General features: G+C 37.6%; 2 protein-coding genes across 8 annotated transcripts; one reads left to right on the plus strand and one right to left on the minus strand.

The window, feature by feature from the left end:
- Nucleotides 1–15,480: 15,480 nt before the first annotated feature.
- LOC116202702 (protein RALF-like 19) lies at nt 15,481–16,550 on the minus strand. The gene is made up of 2 exons (XM_031534306.1): nt 16,322–16,550; nt 15,481–16,057 (listed from the first exon to the last, which is right to left on the minus strand). Exons 1-2 carry the CDS (start codon nt 16,498–16,500, stop codon nt 15,910–15,912), a joined length of 327 nt encoding a protein of 108 aa, XP_031390166.1. The 5' UTR covers nt 16,501–16,550; the 3' UTR covers nt 15,481–15,909.
- LOC116202701 lies at nt 16,546–20,582 on the plus strand. 7 transcript variants are annotated; one of them, XM_031534304.1, is made up of 6 exons: nt 16,546–16,905; nt 17,021–17,277; nt 17,648–17,674; nt 18,830–18,881; nt 19,518–19,579; nt 19,715–20,582. In XM_031534304.1, exons 1-5 carry the CDS (start codon nt 16,809–16,811, stop codon nt 19,529–19,531), a joined length of 447 nt encoding a protein of 148 aa, XP_031390164.1. In that variant the 5' UTR covers nt 16,546–16,808; the 3' UTR covers nt 19,532–19,579; nt 19,715–20,582. The 7 variants fall into 7 exon arrangements, 3 of the variants coding, with proteins under 3 accessions (XP_031390164.1, XP_031390163.1, XP_031390165.1); XM_031534303.1 differs by having other exon boundaries at nt 19,518–20,582; XR_004156135.1 differs by having other exon boundaries at nt 16,548–16,905; nt 17,552–17,674; nt 18,835–18,881; nt 19,518–20,582.

A 20,582-nucleotide genomic window follows, 5' to 3' on the forward strand; every position in this document is an offset into this window, starting at 1 on the left:
ACCAAAAGCACCTTATCTTCAGAGCCAATGCGACAATGAATAAGATTTGTCTCGGCCGATAAGTAGAAAATATCCGTATTTCTTTTTGTTTCAAGAATATACGTATTCTTACTGATAACAAATGAAGTGTGAGAAATTTAAGTCCACGTTTACTAATGCTTAAAGTTAGAGTTGGTCTACAATACATAGGGTTGAAGATATATGTATGGTACATGTAAATAAATTACTTGTAATTTTTCAAGTAAATTACTTGACCTCAAATAATTTACTTATTTTTTACATAATTTACTTGAGCTATAAGTAAATTACTTGAATTTTTTTAAGTAAATACATATATGTACCATACATGCATTTATCATAGAATTTTCCTTAAAATTAAGTTTCAAAGCGAAATGGAGTTCTGTATGACAGCACTTGTCTTTGGCCTGAAACTAAAGATCACTGAAAAAAAAAAAGAGGGATCTTTTCTGACAAATTTCGGGACTTTTAGTAACACGCTTTTGTAATGAACATTGATAGCATCGGCAAAAGTCATTCCACATGAACTTTGCCCAACACATGCTCCGTGCGTCGGCACGAAAAGAAGTGGAAAAAGTTAATTTTCTTGTAGTGGATTTTGGTCCTTGAATTTCGATTTTCGCTGGTGAAAATTTTCAAACTCCTTTATATATATTGATAAGGGAATCGATATCTATATATATCTATGTGAAAGCGAGAACATAGTGAGCCAGACTAGATGGCTTCAAATTGCTCCGTTTCTGAATGGAATTTTTTTTACTTTTTCAATTTTTTTAAAAAATAAAATTTTAAAATATATAGATATAAATATGCGGGACTGTTCTTTATTTTCTCAATCTTTTTAGCTTTTTTTAAATTTTAAAATTTTTAAAAGACATAAATATAGATTTGTAAGAACAGTCGTCATTTTCTCGGCTTTTACGCTTTTTTGAAAAATCGAATATCTTTAATTTTTTAAAAATATATAGATATAGATTTATGGGACTAGCACTTTTTATTTTTATGAATTTTTAGATCTTCTTTTTTTATAAATATAGTTATGATGTGTCCTTTTTATTATATTATGTATGATATGTTTTAAATAAAGGAGGCATCACACATAAACTGTGACCAATTCACCTAGCAAAAAAAATTGTTACCGCTAGAGTTCTTCAAAATTTCGAATGTATGCACGTGAATTTATTTTACTACATAATTAGACTTAATGTGAGTTCTTGATCTTTTTGTTTTTTCTCATACATAAATTTTTACATAATTTTTACTCCTATAATTTTTTGCTTTTACTTTTTCAAACATAAACTTTTGTATGGTGCGTTTGATTTCAGAGTTAAAGTAACTTTAATTTTAATTTTAATTGTGGAAAAGGACAAGTGATATGTGATTATAAATTTGACTTGTGAAACGTGTGTTTTTGTTGTATAGTGTGTTGAGTTAAAGTTAAAGTTAAAATTTTTTACTTGGGAAATATATATTTTTGTTGTGTAGTATGTTGAGTTAAAGTTAAAGTTTTTTTTGTTTGGAAATCCAAACAGGTTAGCGTTCCTAGAAATCCAAGTACTTCTCTACTCCAGAGAAGAAAGGAAAGGAAAAAAAAAAAAACAAAAACAAAAAGAGCTATAATATCCTAAACTGAATCTTCCAGAGGGCTGACTGGAAATTGCATCAACTAATATGAGGGCTTCATTTTCTATCCAATATTCTCCTCCAGCCTTTTCCAAGAGCAACGATCTGGGCAAGAAGGGCTTCTAGCCTGCAATGCGGGAGACTGATGTATGTGGACTTGTTGAACCAGGGACGAGTGCCGAATTTTGTGTACCAGTGGCAACTCCCGAGAGGCAGGACGAAGATGAGGACCAGGCCGCGTTGGTGTTGATTTTGGTTTATTCATGGTCAGGTGGTTTAGGTGCAGGGATGGAGACTGAGAGAGCACTCGCTGCTCCCCTGGCTTAAAATTTTCACACCTGAGAAAAATTTACATATAATTTTTCGGATTTTGATGAAATTTCTTATATTCGATTGCCTAATTCGGACAAATTATCATACTATTAGCCCACTTAAGGATCTCTCCTCGCAATCCAAATCCTGGACCCCTCCTTGTTCAGGAGAAATGTTGCCGCCGGGTGAGGCTTCGGGGCAGCTTGATTTTTTGACTTTTTGATTTTATGAGTGCTTTCTAAAGGCCTTGGCATTGCATCGTACGAGCTGGTCTGGATCCACCTGCTTTCCTGCACAAGAAATTTCATTTCTCACCCCCTAAATATGATATAATACGAGAACACCATATATATTGAGAACTCAGCTTGATCATCAATATAAGTCAGCAATTGAACACAACAAAACTAACATAAACTAAGGGAGAAGAAGTGGGTATAGCCCTACCGAGTACTCTTCAGGCGAATCCCTCCAAACAACTCGACGATAAAATAAACATCCACCAAAGAGCTGGCCGAAGTCATAGAAACTAGTTCGACAAAGGGGGCACAAGGGTCCCTTCTTCGCTAAATCGGGGAGGCATTCACTACTCTTAGCCATAAAATGAATTTTAAGTCTTTCATGCGTCTTCAAGCCCCAAATTTCTTCCAAATTGGGTTGTTTGAAGTGCTGAACCTATTGCCTAATCAAGAAGATAAAACGATTTGGTCGAGTGAGTTTGGTAGGCAGTAGGAGTCCAAATGGGGCTGCCTTCTTCCTCGGATTGTCGCGGATGGATGGCAAGAATATTACGAGCAGTGGATTCATCATCATGATTAATTAACCACAAGTGACGAGTGAGAACTTCTTAATTCTATGCAATATGAGGGTAGGAAAGAGTGAGGGTAGTAGAAAACTTCAGAGATTCGAATCAAACTCGAGGTCCTCTCGAATTCTAAAACTATGCGCATCGAATTTCCTCGACCAACATGTTCATGAAATATGAGATTTCGTTTATTTAATTAAAGGTGTCCACATTCTCACATTTGATGTTCACAATGCTGTTATTTGTTGGTTGTTACGGCAGGCTTCCTTTTTTTTATTCTCTTTTCCCCTCTCCAGTCAAATCACAAATATTCTCAACTTATTGGTTAAGGCTAATACATTTGGATGTTGGCTAATAAGTTTGGATGCCGCCAATGAGTTTGGAAATTAAAGTCCATTTATTAGGATGACCAATAATTGATGACCACTATATTAGAGACACTAAATATATAATATAATTGGGATAAATGATGTGAGGTCGGAATCGTATCATACTCGTAACTTCACCTCGTATGTAGTCTAACCTATATTATTTGATGTTTATTTAATATGTAATTGAAATTTAACAATTAATTAAATATCATATATGAGTTTTAAATTATATCATCGCTTGTACATACTAGTGAAATAGTGCATTGGTGGTATCAACAAACAACTCAAACATAAGGTATTATGTTTCTTCGATCACACAATAGTATATGTAAATTAGAAAATCATTTGGACTTACTGAGAACATAAATAACCTCACTATATTCTTCAAAATAGCACAAACTTGAAAAAAAAAAGAATAAACATATAACATTGGACAAGTCCATTGTCTCTTAAACATAATTAACCAAGAAAAAAACTATATTCCTCTAACAGTAACTGAGAGATGCACGTATTATATATATGATTTTTGAATCGAGCCGGAGATTTTGCACTTTTGTGAGTTATGAATCTTTGAACTTCTGTATGAGTTAGCGGCTTTTAGAATTCATATGTTAATAACTATATGATTTTTGTAAGTTAGGAACTTTTTGAAATTTCATAAATAATATGTCGCTATAGTTTTTCGGTCACATAATGTGTCACTATCTTATTACGTCACTTGTCAATTTTTCATTGATTGTGACTTGAAAATTCACCCAACCACCTAGCCTCGTCCTACATGACATTTTTATGCATTGTCTCGACTTATAATTTTACTAGTAAATTTACATGTGCATTGCACATATGTTTGATTTGTGGAAATGATTTTCGAATCATGATTTTGATTTTAACTCTACCCACTACACAACAAAAATACACGTTTCCCAAGTCAAATTTATAATACAATCTCATTTGTCTTTTTTCACAATCAAAATCAAAATCAAAGTTACTTTAACTCTGAAACCAAACGCCTATCTTTGATAAGGAATACACAATATTCGAACGGCAGAATATATAAGAAAACTCTTTTAAAAAAAGAAATATATAAATTATAAGTAAATTTATAATATCTCATTTTAAATGGATTTTTTACCATTTCTAGTTAGAAATATGTTTTTACTTTAATTTATAAATAAATAAAATAAAAATAGTTAATAATATCTATGATGGTTGATGACCCAAAAAAGTAAAAAAATTGGCCTTTTATTATTTCTAGCACGAATTGTTTTAATTGAAAAAAATTACAAATGATGAGTTTCTGATCACGCCTAGCATGCTATCACTTTTCCATCAATTTTAACTAATTTTTTAACATGACACTAATATTGTAGATAGGGCCGACAATATTTGACATGACACGATAACACGACACAGAGTTAAACGAGTATGGGTTTGGATTTTTTGATATTCGGTCTAAATGGGTTGAACCCGTATAACTAGTTTATATACGATTAAACCTATTTATTTAGACGTGTTTAATCGTGTAATCCGTTAACCCGTTTATCTAACTGAATTTACTAAACTATCCTTACACTAACCCTAATTTCGAAATTTCCTTTCCTCCTTCCAAACTCCAGTTCCACTGTTCTGTTCCAGTAGGAGTCCAGAGTCCTGCTTCCATCCCGAAATTCTCCCGATTCATTCATCTGATTTCTTTCTTGCTTCCACGGTTCCACCCGATTTCCTTCGAAATTTGGATCCTTGAGTTGAATTCTTCCAGATCCAGCCTCCATCTGAGTCGAAGACGACTTCGACCGTCCGCTCAGACGAAGCCTCCGCCTGAATCCTTCCGCCGTTCGGTCGATAGCACCTAGACGAAGGCGACCTCACCGCGCCACCTCGATCTCGAGTTGACCCCGCGACCTCCCTCTCTGAAGCGGGTTCGATATTACCGTCCTTTGCATTTCTTCTCCAACAATCGATCATCATCAACGCCATTCCCTGGACTTGGAGATCTCAACAACTCGTCAATGTGCAGGTCCTGTGCTTAAGGTTAAGGTTCCACCTCGAGAGGCCCTTGAAAGTTTGAAGTTCATCTTTCCCCCCGTGAAGGTATCATCTTTCTTGGTTTTTCATCTGTGTTAGCCTTTGATGTGAAGTCTTGGCTGTTCGGCTACCTATAAACTACTCGAAAACTCTAGAAAACCCTGAATCCAGTTGATGATGATGATGAACAACATTATAGCGTCTCCCTCCCTCGATTAATTAGTTCGTTTCCATTTCGTTCTTTCTTGACGATCGATACAAAAGCAAGAGCCTAGCTAGCTGATTACTGATATATATGGTTGATCCTTTGTGAGCTTTGCGATTGAGAGTTTCTTAGGTTTTATTATGTATGGATAATTATGAACATGGAGTAGAATAGTTTTCAGAGACTGGAGGATTTTCAGAGTTTTCAAGAGAAATGTTTTGGATACTACTGTGAAATGCTATGTGCCTTTTTCATTACTTTGTGGAGCTTCAATTTTGTATGATTAGCTTAGTATGGAAACGATTCTGTTGTAGTCACTTTCTAATATTTTGGGTGTATCGCTGTTTCAATAAACGAGTTTTGGGTGTATTCAATTTTTCTCCTGTTTTGGTTTTTTTGGGTGATTTGCTATTTAACTTGTTTGCAGATTTCATCTCCACTCATTTTCAACCATTTTTTTTTCTATTATATCATTTGTCTCTAGCTGCTGCCATACGAAGATTGCACATCATTTTGCATTTATGTATAAGAAGTGCACTTCTTTTTTATAAGCAAGCAAAAGATCCGAGTTTTTGGCCTTTTGTTTTGGCTCTTTCATGTGACTTATTGTTTAACTTGTTTGCAAGCGGATGTGTTGGGAAGCCTAGTGGTAAGACCAGCAGACATAGAGACAACAGCGTTGGGAGTAGCCTACGCTGCTGGACTAGCTGTAGGCGTATGGACTGAGGATGAAATCTTCTCCCAGGAGAAGATAAAAAACACCACAATGTTCCTCCCTGCAAGTGATGAGGAGCTGAGGAAGAAGAAATTGCAGTCGTGGGCCAAAGCCATTGAAAGGACATTCGACTTGGCCGACCTCTCCCTTTAAATTCCTTGACAGACAATTGTTTCCTTTCTATAGATTACGTTACTACGGGAACACTCGAAATTAGTAATTATCTGGTTGTGTATTGATATCTTTTCTTGAATAAGAATATTTCTTGGTGCCCTTTGGTATTGATTTAAACAATAATTTGGTAAGCGGGTAACCGAGTTAAATGGATAAACGGGTCGTGTTAACATGTTTGGGTAACCAGATTGAACGGATAAACGAGTCGTGTTAATGTGTTCAGGTAAACGGGTCCATCGAATAAACGGGTTGTGTTAACGTGTCCAGGTACCGGTTATAATCGTGCCGTGTATACGTGTACCTGTTATGACATGTTTTAATAAATGGGTTAAACGTGTCGTGTACGGGTTGACACGGATATAACCGTGTCGTGTTCGTGTATGTGAAACCCGATCCGTTTAATAATCGTGTCGTGCACGGGTTATAACTTCGATGACACAAACCCGTTTAGACACGACACGTATAAACATGACACGACACGAATTGTCACCCCTAATTGTAGATATGGCACATGGAAATCTAAAAAGTGGATCCCATAGGTATTTAACTATTAAATTGAAAATAAAAATTATTAAAGGAAACTGTTGGAGTTAATTGGAGGTGTGAGAGGACAAAGAATGCCCCACACTAGCTGAAAAGGAAAAATTGGGTAGCTTATATGAGACAAAGGCCCCAACAACCTATAAGTTTAGGTTTTTCGATTGCAGACAGACTCAAGTTTGAATTAGGTTCACTTTTATATAAAAAAAATTTATCCAACCAGTACCAAAGCTTAAAATAACAATCTTGGGCGTGTAAGGCCGTCATAGTGCGGTGTAGTGCACATAAAGTATGTATATGCGTGGGTCCCCGCACCCAAAGGATCGAGTGTGAGCATAGCTTGCACATCGAGCAAGCACCTATTGTGTCCGTCCGGACTTCAAAGTGAGGGCGGGTGTGATTAAGTCATGTGTTAGGTCACATGAAAGTGTACGACGACACGATACCACGTGAGGGCGAGATGTTGGATTTAATTGGAGGTGTGAGAGGACAAAGAATGTCCCACACTGGTTGAAACTATAAAAATTGGGTAGTTTATATGAGACAAAGGCCTAACCACTTATAAGTTTAGGTTTTTTTGTTGCACATGAGCTCAAGTTTGAATTAGCCCCACTTTGGTATCAGAGCCATAGGTGGGGATAGGATGTATATTCCGTCTTTATTCTCAGATCCAGTAGAACTCGTAGATCATATCATCTAGGACCGCCTTCATGGCTGGTAGAAACTCATGTAGAGTTCCTCTTCAGGTGTGGCGAGGTACATATTTATACAATGAACTGAAGCTGGTAAACATAGTAATTAGGCAGCCATAGCATAAGGTCTCTTTAGAAGTCTAGATCCAGTATCACAATGAACTGATGCTAGCAAAAGAAGTAATGTTATGAGGCTCTAATGTCCATCCAGTCGCTCTAATAGACCCTACACATTCACCGTTCATAGGAACCCGGGGGGAGTCCTAAGGTGTTCCCGTTTGTAAGTCCCGACGGTTAGGGCAGTTTCAAGGAGAAAATTGGACAATGGCCCGGTAGTGTTATGGACACCGTCTAAGTAGATGGAGGTTATCGACTGGAGTAGAGTTATCCTTGTGCATTATCGTTCGTCTAGGTACAGCAGTTGGGATAGGAGATAGATCGATAGAGAGTCTTTGTGAGTTTGTCTGCCTACTATTATTGTTAAATCCAGGTACAGCAGTTGGGTAAGGTATGTGCTAGATCTTGCAGGGAAACACTATGTGAGGCTTCTTCCAATCGTCCAGGTATGTCTTAGATCTTGATCTTGAGAGAAGCTGGGTAGGAGAATTAGATACGGTTTAGCATCTTCCAACCACTAGGCTATTGGTTCTATAGATCTATAGAGATTTCGTCTAGGATAGGTTTGGGATACTGAAAAGGTAAGGACCTGATATGCAGTCTAGAAAGTCTTGATAAATATTTGAGAGGCTGGAAGATTTATTGTTTTTGAATATGGATTGGTTTAAAGCAAGTTCTTCGAGTACATGCTCTTCTGAAAATAATTTCGATAATGATTATGTTCTCAACAGAGAAGAGGTCAATTTGGAATGTTTTGATAAATCTATCGATGATTGGGAGATCCCAAGAATCGCTTCAAAACAGATTTATAAAAACTCAAAATTCCAACAAATATTTTCAAAAACCGATTACACCATAACCACTGAAGAGCGGGACATTCCCCTAAAAAACTCTTCACAAACCATAAAACTCTTGAACCAAGAGTCATTGAAAAAACATAATGATAAGTACAATTTCATCCATATAGGGCTTGTCCAAGTGGGCATAAAACCCCTGACCAGAGAAGGCTTAGATACCTCAATACTCTTAGTACTTAGAGATGCTAGGCTTCTGAACTACCATGAATCCATCCTTGGGACAGTCGAGACTAGTCTGTGTGGCGGACCAGTCCATTTCAACTGCTTTTCAAATTTCACCATGTCCCTCAAAGACCAAAACATAACTCATGGCTTGACCTTGCAGATAAAAACGCACAACTACAAGATTGCTTTAGGCTCCATCCCTTTAGCCTTTGTGTATAGAGTCCATTACAAAACGATGGTCTCAGCGTTTGCAACCAAAGCTTTCAACCATAGCCCCAAAGGAGAAACCCTCCTTTTCCAAACAGACATTGCCAGGTCAAACACTGTAGTCCCCAGACCAATTAGGTGGAATGAGGTAACTCTTCCCGACGAGTGGGTCTTAGAAGACGCAGTTGCCCCTGAAAAAATTCAAAATGAGGAACTTAGTCGAGTGAGCCAGTTCCAAGATGGGAGAGTTTCCATAAGCTTTCGCCATAGGAGATCAGTCGACATACAGTCCACCTCAACCCCTTCGATAAATTCTTCCTTTAAAAGCCCTGAGCTTAGAAGGAGATCTTTCAGTGTTGCCCCATCAGCAAACACTTTCCAAACAGCTACTGAGAACCCTCCTAGGTCTGCCAACCTTAGAGGAATAAGTAGTGTCGCAACTGATATCCCTAGGCCAGTATACTCTGTCCCTATTACAGATGAAACTGAGTCTTTACCCCCTTCACCCACATTTTCATCCATAACCGATGCGACCAGAATCAATCCTGAGATCTATGTGATTGAAAAACCGTTCACATTAGCATCCGCCATTCTTAGGAATGATTTCTGCTCCAAAGAAAATGAAAATAGGAGGAATTGGTTGCATGAGGTCTTTACAGAGGAATATGTTGAGACCATAATGCAGACCCATTGGATCAACTTCATGAAAGGAAATAAGAAAAATATCCTTCTGTGGGGCTGGTTTTATCAAGTCTTCATGGAAGAAAAGGCCATAACCTTCACTGAGAAAACCATAACATGGAAAATGCCTTTCAACAGAACCAAAGTTTCCTCCAAACCTCCTCCAAAATATGTTGAGTCAAAAGAACCTGAGCAAACCAAAAACCTTAGGTTACTCAACATGATGATCAGAAACACCCGTGCCTTGGAGCATGAAAACCGGGAAAGAGAAAGGAAACAAGTAGAGTTAGAGCTTCGCCAAAAACTCCATGAGTTGCATAAAGAAGTAATAACTCTAAAAAACGATGAAAAGCTGGTTCAGACCTTGGAAAATGCTGAACCCAAACCTGAGTGTAAAAACCATGAATTCACCCATCAAAAATACCTCCTAAAACCGACAATTAAGGTACACGACTTCCAGATGGAAGCAACTGCCCTGTTGGATACAGGTGCAGACACCAATTGTGTGAGGGAGGGATTAATCCAATTAAAATACTGTGAAAAAAACCCATGAATCTTTACTCTCTGCGAGCAATAACAAATTAAAAATCACGCATAAAATTGCAGAAGCAGATGTCAAAAATGAAGATTCAACATATAAGACTGGTTTCCTAGTTGTCCAAGACTTAAAAAATGAAGTCATATTGGGAACCCCATTCATTCAGCTCATCAAACCCTTCTTTTTCACCAACTCTGGCATAAAGACGATGTATTTAGGAAGCAAAACCCTTTTCCCTTTCATCACAAAACCTGTAACCAGGAATCTGGACATAATACAGGCAACTGAGAGGCAAATTGGCTGGATAAAAGATGAGATCTCATATCATAATGTTGAAAATCTGCTCCAAAAACTAGATTGGAAACAAAAAATCGATAATCTCAATAGATTGATTCAGGAGTCAGTTTGCGGAGAAACCCCAAATGCTTTCTGGGATAGGAAGCAACATGTCATTGATCTGCCTTATGAAAAAGATTTCGATGAGAAAAATATCCCAACAAAAGCCAGACCCATTCAGATGAACCAAGAGTTGGAAAAACACTGCAAGGTAGAAATCCAAGAACTCTTGAACAAAAAATTGATGAGACCTAGCAAGTCTCCCTGGAGTTGTTTAGCCTTCTACGTGAACAAAAACGCTGAGCTGGAAAGAGGAGTCCCCAGGTTAGTAATCAATTACAAGCCATTGAACCAAGCCTTAAGGTGGATTAGGTACCCAATACCTAACAAAAAAGATTTGCTCCAAAGACTTCATGATTCAAAAATATTTTCAAAATTCGACATGAAGTCAGGTTTTTGGCAAATTCAAATCATCGAAAAGGACAAATATAAAACTGCATTCACAGTTCCTTTTGGCCAGTACGAATGGAATGTGATGCCTTTTGGGCTCAAAAATGCCCCATCTGAATTTCAGAAAATCATGAATGACATCTTTGGTGCATACTCCGATTTCATAATTGTATACATCGATGATGTCCTCATATTTTCCCAAAATATTGATTCTCATTTCAAACATGTGAAGCATTTTATGAGAATCACCTTGATAAATGGCTTGACTGTGTCTCCGACCAAAGTCTGCCTTTTCCAAACAAAAATTCTATTTCTAGGGCACAACATCAGCAGGGGCACCATAATCCCCATTAACAGGTCTATCCAGTTTGCTGATAGGTTCCCTGACCAGATCCATGATAAGAAACAACTACAAAGGTTCTTAGGAAGTCTAAACTACGTTGTAGATTTCTTCCCTGGCCTAAGTAGACTTTGCAAACCCCTCCATAACAGGTTAAAGAATTCTCCTCCACCATGGACGGATGAACAAACCAACATTGTGAAGCAAATCAAGCTTCAAATCAAAACTCTGCCTTGTTTACACTTGGCAGACCTATCTGCAAAAAAGATTGTTTAAACAGACGCCTCTGAAGAAGGATACGGAGGAATCTTGAAACAATCCAAAAATGGAACTGAACAGATTGTTCAGTTCACATCAAAACATTGGAACACAACCCAGAAGAATTACTCAACCATAAAAAAAGAAATTCTTTCTGTGGTCCTTTGCATTTCAAAATTTCAATATGATCTTTTAAACCAAAGGTTTTTACTTCGGATTGATTGCAAATCTGCAAAAGAGGTTCTTCAAAAAGATGTTCAAAACATTGCATCAAAACAGATTTTTGCCCGATGGCAAGCTATGTTGAGTGTATTTGATTTTGACATCGAATTCATAAAAGGTGAGACTAACAGTCTCCCTGATTTCCTAACAAGAGAATTCTTGCAGGTACCACCATGAGCATGAGGACTCGTTCCTCTAAAAAAGAGGCCTCGGCCTCAAAACAACTGGCTTCCAGCCAGTCGATAAAAACAAAAGAGGAAAAATCCTCAAAACATGTGGCTTCCAGCCAACCCTCCATTGGTCAAATCACTGTTGATAGCCAGATTAAGACCTATCGATAGACTCTCCAACAGGAGATCGATAAGCAGGGCTGCATGCAAATCCTGCCAGGTAAAATTCCTAAACTCAAAAACGAGACTCAAACTCTTGAAAAACAGAGTTCTTCTCCTCATAATCTCGATAATGATACCGTAGTCCAACAATGGATTACAGTATTAAAAGATACACCAGAACTAGCTCAAGCGCTATCTGGGATATCTCTTCCTCTGCTGGAGACTGGCAAGGGAGAGAGCTCTAGGCAAATTGTCAAAAGAGCAGAAAAAAGTCTCACAACATTTTCCGATAAGGAAACCAGCTCTTCAAAAACAGCTCCATGGTTTCCAAAAACATTATTTCAAACTGTTTTGATTATGGAAGAAGGTTTTTACCATGAAAATCCCTTTTTCGCAGCATCAAAATTGTTTCCCGAAAACTGGTATTTCCGGCCAATGGACATTTCAAAAACCCGGGAATACTATGAGAAAATTTTGAGTGATACAGGTTCAGTTGAGTTCAAACACTACCTTGTCCCTGGTTCCTCAAACACCATATCTCACTCTACAGCCAAAATCCTGAGAGTGATCCACCCGAGAGAATGGAATGAGGGAAAACCATACCAAATCCATAAATTCCAAGCCAGATTCTCGTCCGATCTCCCCCATAATGCCATGTATTCCTACTGGGATTACCAGCAAGCCTGGTACAATGCATTTTTGTACCAAAACCATGAGTTCAGACACACCTGGCTAATCTTTTTCCATTCCAAGTCACCTGCCATATTCCCATTTTGGTTTGCCCACTGGTGGTCTATTTGGGGTCCAATTCCAGATATACTGCCTCCCATAATTCATGAAGCATACATCATGTTTGCTTCTCGATTCAAACCTTAGGGGAATCAAACCATTTTTCCCGTGCTTCTCCAATTCTACCAGAGTTTTGGATTATCATGGGTTCATAATTGGTCTTTCGGATACAAGCCTGATCAACAGACAGGCCTGCAGACACTGGCCAGAATCTTCAAATGCAAATGGTGGGTTAAGCTGAAGGTAGATCATCTTGACTCGCAATTTGTTATCGATTGGTTCCGAAAAAATGCTCTTGTCTCAGACAAAGCACAAGTGGACCACCAAAACTTTCTCCAGGTCAAAGCCCGTGCTTTGTCCTTCCTTTCAGCAGCAAAAACTGATGAGGATTACATAGGACGGTTAAGTCAGGTTCTCCTGGAACTCAAAGATCTGAACACCACTGACTCATCCACCGATAATACTTTCTTCTTCTTTCTCTCTTCTTCTCATATGTAAACATCCGGCTCCTATAACCCGGATCCTCCAACCCTCTTTCTGAGTGTAAATTCCAGTGTAAGCATGGATTGAGTTCTTTCAGACTCTTTCCTTTTCTTTTTCTTCTTCTCATGTCTTCTTTTGTTTTCTTGAACATCATGTACTCCCTTCAGCCCATCATGGACTAAGTTTCTGAATAAATCTTCCATGTTGATCTTATATCTATCCCCTACGATAGATCTTGAGGCCGAGGCCTCTTTTTTAGAGGAACGAGTCCTCATGCTCATGGTGGTACCTGCAAGAATTCTCTTGTTAGGAAATCAGGGAGACTGTTAGTCTCACCTTTTATGAATTCGATATGCACAGACAAACCTATCTAAGACTTATATATATATATATATATATATATATATATATAGATGATCCTTGCTAGTACGGAATATTGAACTGTACATGCTGCAATTAATCTCCTTCACTAGGTTGGTATTTCGAAACTCAATGGGATTTGACAAATTCAGACTCGAGCTAACTCGCCCACTAATAATGAAGTTCTCTTAATTGTGAATTTTCTTCATTTTTAAGATTTGAAGTCAAAACCTTATTTAAGGGAAATCGGGGTCCAATCATTTAGACCGACTCGAGTTGGTAGGTGCCATGTTTGGTTTGTGTCCATCGTTTCCATAAGGATTCCCATGCGAGTGATGATTTTTGCCCATGAAATATCCGAAATCACTGATTAGGTCCTTCGAGCTTTGTTGTTTCTCTATTGGTCCTTGGGCTTTTTGTTAATTCTGCCCGTGAAAATATCTGAACTCACTGTTTATGTCCTCTTAGCTTATTTATTTGCTATTTCTGTTTCAGTCCTTGGACTTTTGTTGATTCCTCGTCTTTCCCTTGTTGTTCTGTTTTTCTTGTTTAGGTCCCAGTGGCTTTGCTGCTTCTTTTCTGGTCCTTGGACTTTTTAGCGGACCTGTTTCTGTCTCTGAGATTCTGTTATTGCTGTTTTTCCCCTTGAACGTTTGCCAATTCTCTTCCTGCCCTTTCTATTCTGTTTTAATCGGCAGTTTGAAGTTTCTGTTTTGGCCCCTCTTGTTCTGCTTTTCTGGTTTCTGCCCCAATTCACTTTGAGATTCTGTTTTGGTCCTCGAGATTCGGTTTTTGTTGTTTTAATCATACTTTTGTCATTCAATCCAAATTCTTAGAAACTTTAGCTGTTCTTTCTTTTGCTCCCATTAATTCATTTTACTTGTCTCCTTAGTCTTTCAGCACTATAATAACCCCGTAGGAAATCGAATAAAATGTCAAAACTCAGGAGCTATCGCATAGAAATGATTGGTGGCAACTGACCACTAATTAAGTAGACTTCATTAAACGTATAAAATTTTCCAATTGCAAAGGGACTTCGACCAACAGTGGCTATCAATAACTATTTTTCGAAAGTGATATTTCTATTGGCAATGGTCTCGTCAGCGTCATATTTGAATTGTTCGGAAGTCCAGTCTTGGATGCACTTGCACTCGATCCAGTGGCCCGCTATCTTAAAAGTTACATTGGGGACCAACGGAACTTTCATTCTTAACATTTCAAAAAGTTGTTGAACTAGATCAGCAACATGTGTGCGGATTTCCTTTCTGGAAATTTTTGACGTTCCTCTCTGCCCAGATCTTCTGTATATATAATTAGTCCATAGATATTAATAACTATTTGCATTACCAAAGGATCAGGATACCTGCGTACTATTATTAGTAACTTAAATGAATGCAAATAACTTCTTAAATATTCTCGTATTTCTCTAACTCAGGGACTCATGCAATGTGGAGGCACCAAAGACGACTAGTTCTTACGAACTTTCCTCAAGCTTTTACCGATCTAAATTAGAGCTTTCTCAGCAACATATAATTGATGACCTTTTTCCATTGCTCGCCAGGGCAATTTTAAATTTTCGAATCACCAATAGTGAGCAAGAAGCTCAAGAATATAGGAATGAAATTTCAGTGTTATCAAATAATATGATTGTCGGCTCTGGCGAAGGTGCAGGTTCGCAGGCTTGTCAGCAATACTCATTGTCTTTCATCGCTGTGACCGGGAGGTAATACTAAGGCATATATATCTAGTGAGAGGGAGATTCATTATTGATTGGCTTGCCCGACAAGTGATATTCTTCCGTTAGGAGATACTACAAGAGTTTCCATATCCTATCTTTACTTTTCTTGACATCTTTGCCGGCTTGTCAAACAAAAAATGAAGATGATGAACTAATGAATGTAATAGGATATGTACAAGGAAGAGGAATTAGATGCTCTAGTCCATCCACCAAGCTTGTTCTTTTTTTCCCCCCCTTAAATAATAATACAATATTCGGTTAGAATACAAAGAACCATAGGACAACAAATCACGAGAAGGATACACACATATAGGCCCTATACCCGATGTTAGCTTTACATATGTGACTTAGAACATCAATAAATGTTACGATATTAAAAAGTATAATAGAGATTATTGGGCACTTTCACATGTAAGTTTTTTAGAAAAAGAAGTACAATCGACCAAGATTATGATGATATCAACCGTCAAGAACAAATTAGTTCATAAATCGTCCAGGTGATCTTTTTTTTTTTTCCCTTAGTTATTTTCTTTTGTTTTTTCTTTTATTTATTTGTCGATTAGTTAGTGAACCTCTTGCAATGTGTTATGACACTGCAACCCCTCCTGTACGGGTTGGCCCTCTTTTGCTTGGAGCAGTTGTAGTACGAGTGGCCGCGACGGTTGCACGGGATCGAGTTCTTCCTCAGGGCTCCATAGCTGATGTACCTATTTGAAAAGAAAAGGAAAAGAAATTTATATCTGTTATCAAAATAAGAAACAATGATAACAACGTTATTACTCGCCTTTGTTGTATGATGTAATCATATTAATGGGGCATAGAAGTGAGTGACCATCAAATAAGGAGATACCGTTATAGAATTCCATTCTCTTTCCGTTCAAACGTACTGAATGAGTTTATAAGTGAATATATCAAAAAAAAAATTGTAGGTGCAATGACAAGAAAAAAGAATCATGTCCACAAGTACGTACCTTGCGGCGGCAAGTTGGCGACGGTTGATCTCAGAGTCCATCAACATCTCTATGGAATCCAAGCTGCCCGGGGTGTACGGCATTGGGAAATCCTGTTTGGAGCCCAGGAAAGAAGAGGAGCACTCGGCCACCGTGGCCAGAGCAAGGACGAGACCAATGAGCCACAGCCGAAACCCCATTTCGGCAAACCGCAGACACGGAGAGGGTTGATCAAAGGGATTTTTGAACGTTTCAGAATTATGGGATAGCTCTACCTTTGAGCAAGGGCCTTGAGAACAATAAAGGAGGGGTCAGAGCACTGAAATCGGAAGGGATAGAAATAGCAAGTCTCGTGATTTTGTGATTCAGCTTGAATTTCGGGGATGGGTTGGCCGTTTCTTTGGCTCCTTATTTTTCTCAAAAGTTTGAATGATTGAAAGATGAAAAGAGCTGCTTTGCTCCTCTGACAACCATTCCCTATTATTATCCCTGCGGTTGGAAAAACCCCATGGTTAAAAGTTCTCCAAATATTAGATTAATCGAAAGATGTCCTTCTAATGGAATTAGAAGCTCTACGATGCAATCGATCGCACCATACGATTCAAGTAAATTAATTTTGTTCTTCATATAATTCAAATAATAAATCTTGTAATATTTCTACCCAAAATAAAAAGAAAAGATATTTTAATATAAGTTTATGCTCCAAAATATTTTAAACAGATCTTGTGCCCCCGCCGCCTCTCACCCAGACAAATGGTGCCCGTTCAGATGCTCGTGACTCTCCGCCCAACCCCACTGGCGCCTTTTCGTTCATTTCATATTTTCAGTCACGCATGGAGCGCCACACTACTGTTGCTCTGTTTCTGCACGGCTCCATTTTTTGCTCCCATCTTTTGCGTACAAACTGCTCGATCAAAAGCCTAACCCAATTATGCCTTCCTCCATCTTGCCAATTGATCGCGTTCCTCAACAACTGCGTAAGATCTCGTGCACTCGCCTATGGCCTTGCCTCCTATTTATTTCTAACTTTCTGCCGTTACTAATGTGGGAATTTCTTCCATTTTTTTCCCCCTGAAAATGGCTCTTCAGGCTTCTATTTTATTGCCATTAGATCATGGAATTACCCATTGAATAGGAAATTAAAAGCTCGTTTTTTTTTTCCCCCGTCTGCAATGACATTTATATCGTTTACATGCATGTCGGTATTACACCATTTATGGTGTCCTTGATATCACGTCTTTATGTGTTCAGGAGCACGCCCGTTTCTTCATGATCTTCCTGTCTTGTGACTTTGGGTGACAGCCATTTCATTGATGGGTTTCTATTTGAACTTTTGCAATTTTACAGGGTGCGTTATGGCAGACTTGTAGTTCGGTAGGCCGTTTATCTTTAGCATATCTAATCATCCCATTCTACTCCTTTTACAGATTTCCCTTTCCTTTAAACTGAAATAAACTCTAAGCCACGTTTTCTATCAATATTAGAGCAGTCACCTTTTCCCTTAATAGAAAGTTTCTATAATCTCATACAATCCCTTTTTCTAGAGAAGGAATATGCTGAGAAGTATGATGGAAGAGATGCATTTTATTGTATATAATTACTATAAGTGCTCTTATAATATATGATATGCTTTTCTTTCCTTTTGTACACTGGCACGCTAGCTTATGTTACTGGATTTTATAAATAAGACATTAAAAGATTTTATTGTGAACTTTTAAAAATGATATTCTTCGTTGCATGAACTACTTCAAGATCGTTAATGTCCCATAGTAAATTTAGATGTCTTGCTTCTTTTCAATTTCGAGTACATGTACCATTTTTATGCATTCTTTGAGAGTTGCAATCATATGTGAATCGTGAAAAAGGAAGAGGATACATCCTTTTCTGCGAGATTCCCCAACGATTTACACACCTAATGTTCCCAAAGTTGCTTGTATAATATCTTCCTGAAAACATGCTCATATTACTTTTTTACAGTATCTTACTAGCTTTATCTGGAGAGCTCGCCCTTGGATATATCTGATTTTACTATTCTCATTTTATTTTTTAGTTTTTTGAATGTAGCTAACAGAGTTCACATTGCCGTGAGGATGTGATTCATACTGAAGCCTGAGAAATAATTTGATCTTTGGCTTAAGAGATACATATGGTATTCTTAAAATTAACTATTTCCATTGCCATCTCCTGGTGCTAATTTTCTTTTTTCCCTTCAATCATTTTATTGAGTTGTTTTTGGAAACCGAATGAGCGGCTGGGATGATCAGATTGTGGATGATCTTGATTTTAGATAGTACACATTTGAATTCCCAGTTGTCTTTAATTAGTGTTCTCGCATTGGCAGTGCCCGCTGAAGCCAATTTTCTTTTTTTTTCTTTAACTGGAAATGCAATTTCTAACCACGAATTTGCTTTGACTCAATTTTCTATCACTTCTATGAAGTGGATCATATCAAAGTGAATATATGCAAAATGTGAAAAGCTATAGTCGCACCGCAAAAGCCATCCAACATTGACTCCCTTCTGTGTGCAGTGCAGGTGCGTTGCTCTTGGTACACCTGTTATTTTAGATTACATGGGTAGAGGTGAGTTCCTCCTACATGTATAGTTGTCATTTTGTAATGAATGCCTGTCTTGTTGATCCTCGTGCCTTATATTGGTTGTGAAACTACAATGATGTCACTTGCCTTGACTTACCACTACAGAGAGTACTTGTACCATGTTATCCTACTTGGAATATAACTGCTCGTATAGCTGATTTATCTTTGCATCGAGTCAGTTGATTGTTCGTGTTTCTATATTGTTTATCATCAATTGACATTTTCCGTTCTATGCTTGCCTTTCCGCGCTTTAGACTGGTCTTACTTTGGTTTACTCTTATTTTTGAACTGCAAATTTGCTTCCCTCTTTGTGCTGTTTGGAGCTTTAACCAATCTTGAATTTTCTTTAATAAATAGGACAGAGCAACGCTTTCATTGCTTTGAATTGATAACTAATGTCTTATAAAGCATTTGCTTCCTCATCATATAACAAACGACATCTATATATATTGTATATTCAATTATACATCCACTTTCTTTAATGATAAATAAGATAGATCCAATTGGGACAATGAATTCTTCTGTAGTTTTAGGTTGGTTGAACAGAGTATCAAACACTCTATGCGATTATATACTTTAATATAAAAAATATGCTAAATACCCTATGTTCTTCCATTTTAGAGATTAGCAGATGAGAGGACAACAAAGCACCAGAGCTTGAGCAGAAGCTGGCATTTTATGAGGTAAAACCAAACTTGATCAGCCTTCTTTTCTATCTTTCCTGTCAAACTACCGTTGTGGCTATATAATTCGTCTTTTAGTTTTTTGGTTATATAATTCGTCTTTTAGTTTTTTGGTTAACTGGCTTGTGTCATCAGGTTGAAAATTCATCCTTACCTCAATAACTACAAGCTCTTGGTCTTTGTAGAAAAAAGAAGTTTCCTGAATAGAAAAAACAAGCTATTCAGGCTTAAAATTTGTGATGTGCAGCTTATTTAGCATTTCAATATTGTCAACTTCGCCTTATGTCTGGTTATCCTATATAGACATTCTGAGGGATTGTTATGAAGAGCTACTTTTAGTGTATGTGATCATCATACTATAGTTATCTAGATGTTATATTTCCTGACTTCATGCTCCTGATTGACTTTTTATTTGCCTTGAGATATTTTTGATCTTGCATGACAAACAAATCCACACGAAGGCAATAATAGAATAGGTTAAGATCTGAGAGCATAGCAGCAAGAACCTTCACTTCTCCCTCTCTCTCTCTCCCCCTCTTTCTCCATGTTTAACCATCATCTTCTCATGTTTTCATTCAACCTTTTTTAAATCTTTTCTTTATTACAGTAGACCAAACTGTGCTATAAATCAATCATTCAGTTTTTCATGCTCGAATAGTAATAACTTCAATCTCAAAACATGAAGATGCCACCCATTCCCTCTTTGTGTGCCTCCTCTTGCTTCACTGTTGTGTGCTCCCGTTCCCTCTTTGTCGTGTGCACATTCACCCCACGCTCTTTGAATGGGGAAATCCTCTGCAAAATAGAAAGTTATTTATCAATCTTCACTGCCTTCGTTGCCGGTATTCTGGATTAACTGATCTTAGTTTCATTTTTTTTTTTGTAATCTTCCGGTTGATTTCACCTCTGGAGCTGTATGTAATAATATTAAATGAGGCTTGGTTGTTTATGTAAACATTATCATGTCTGTATTGGATATAATGAAAAGTTGTGCTTCAATTCA

This window comes from Punica granatum, chromosome 4, assembly GCF_007655135.1.
Source record: "Punica granatum isolate Tunisia-2019 chromosome 4, ASM765513v2, whole genome shotgun sequence".
NCBI classification, from domain to species: Eukaryota; Viridiplantae; Streptophyta; class Magnoliopsida; order Myrtales; family Lythraceae; genus Punica; species Punica granatum.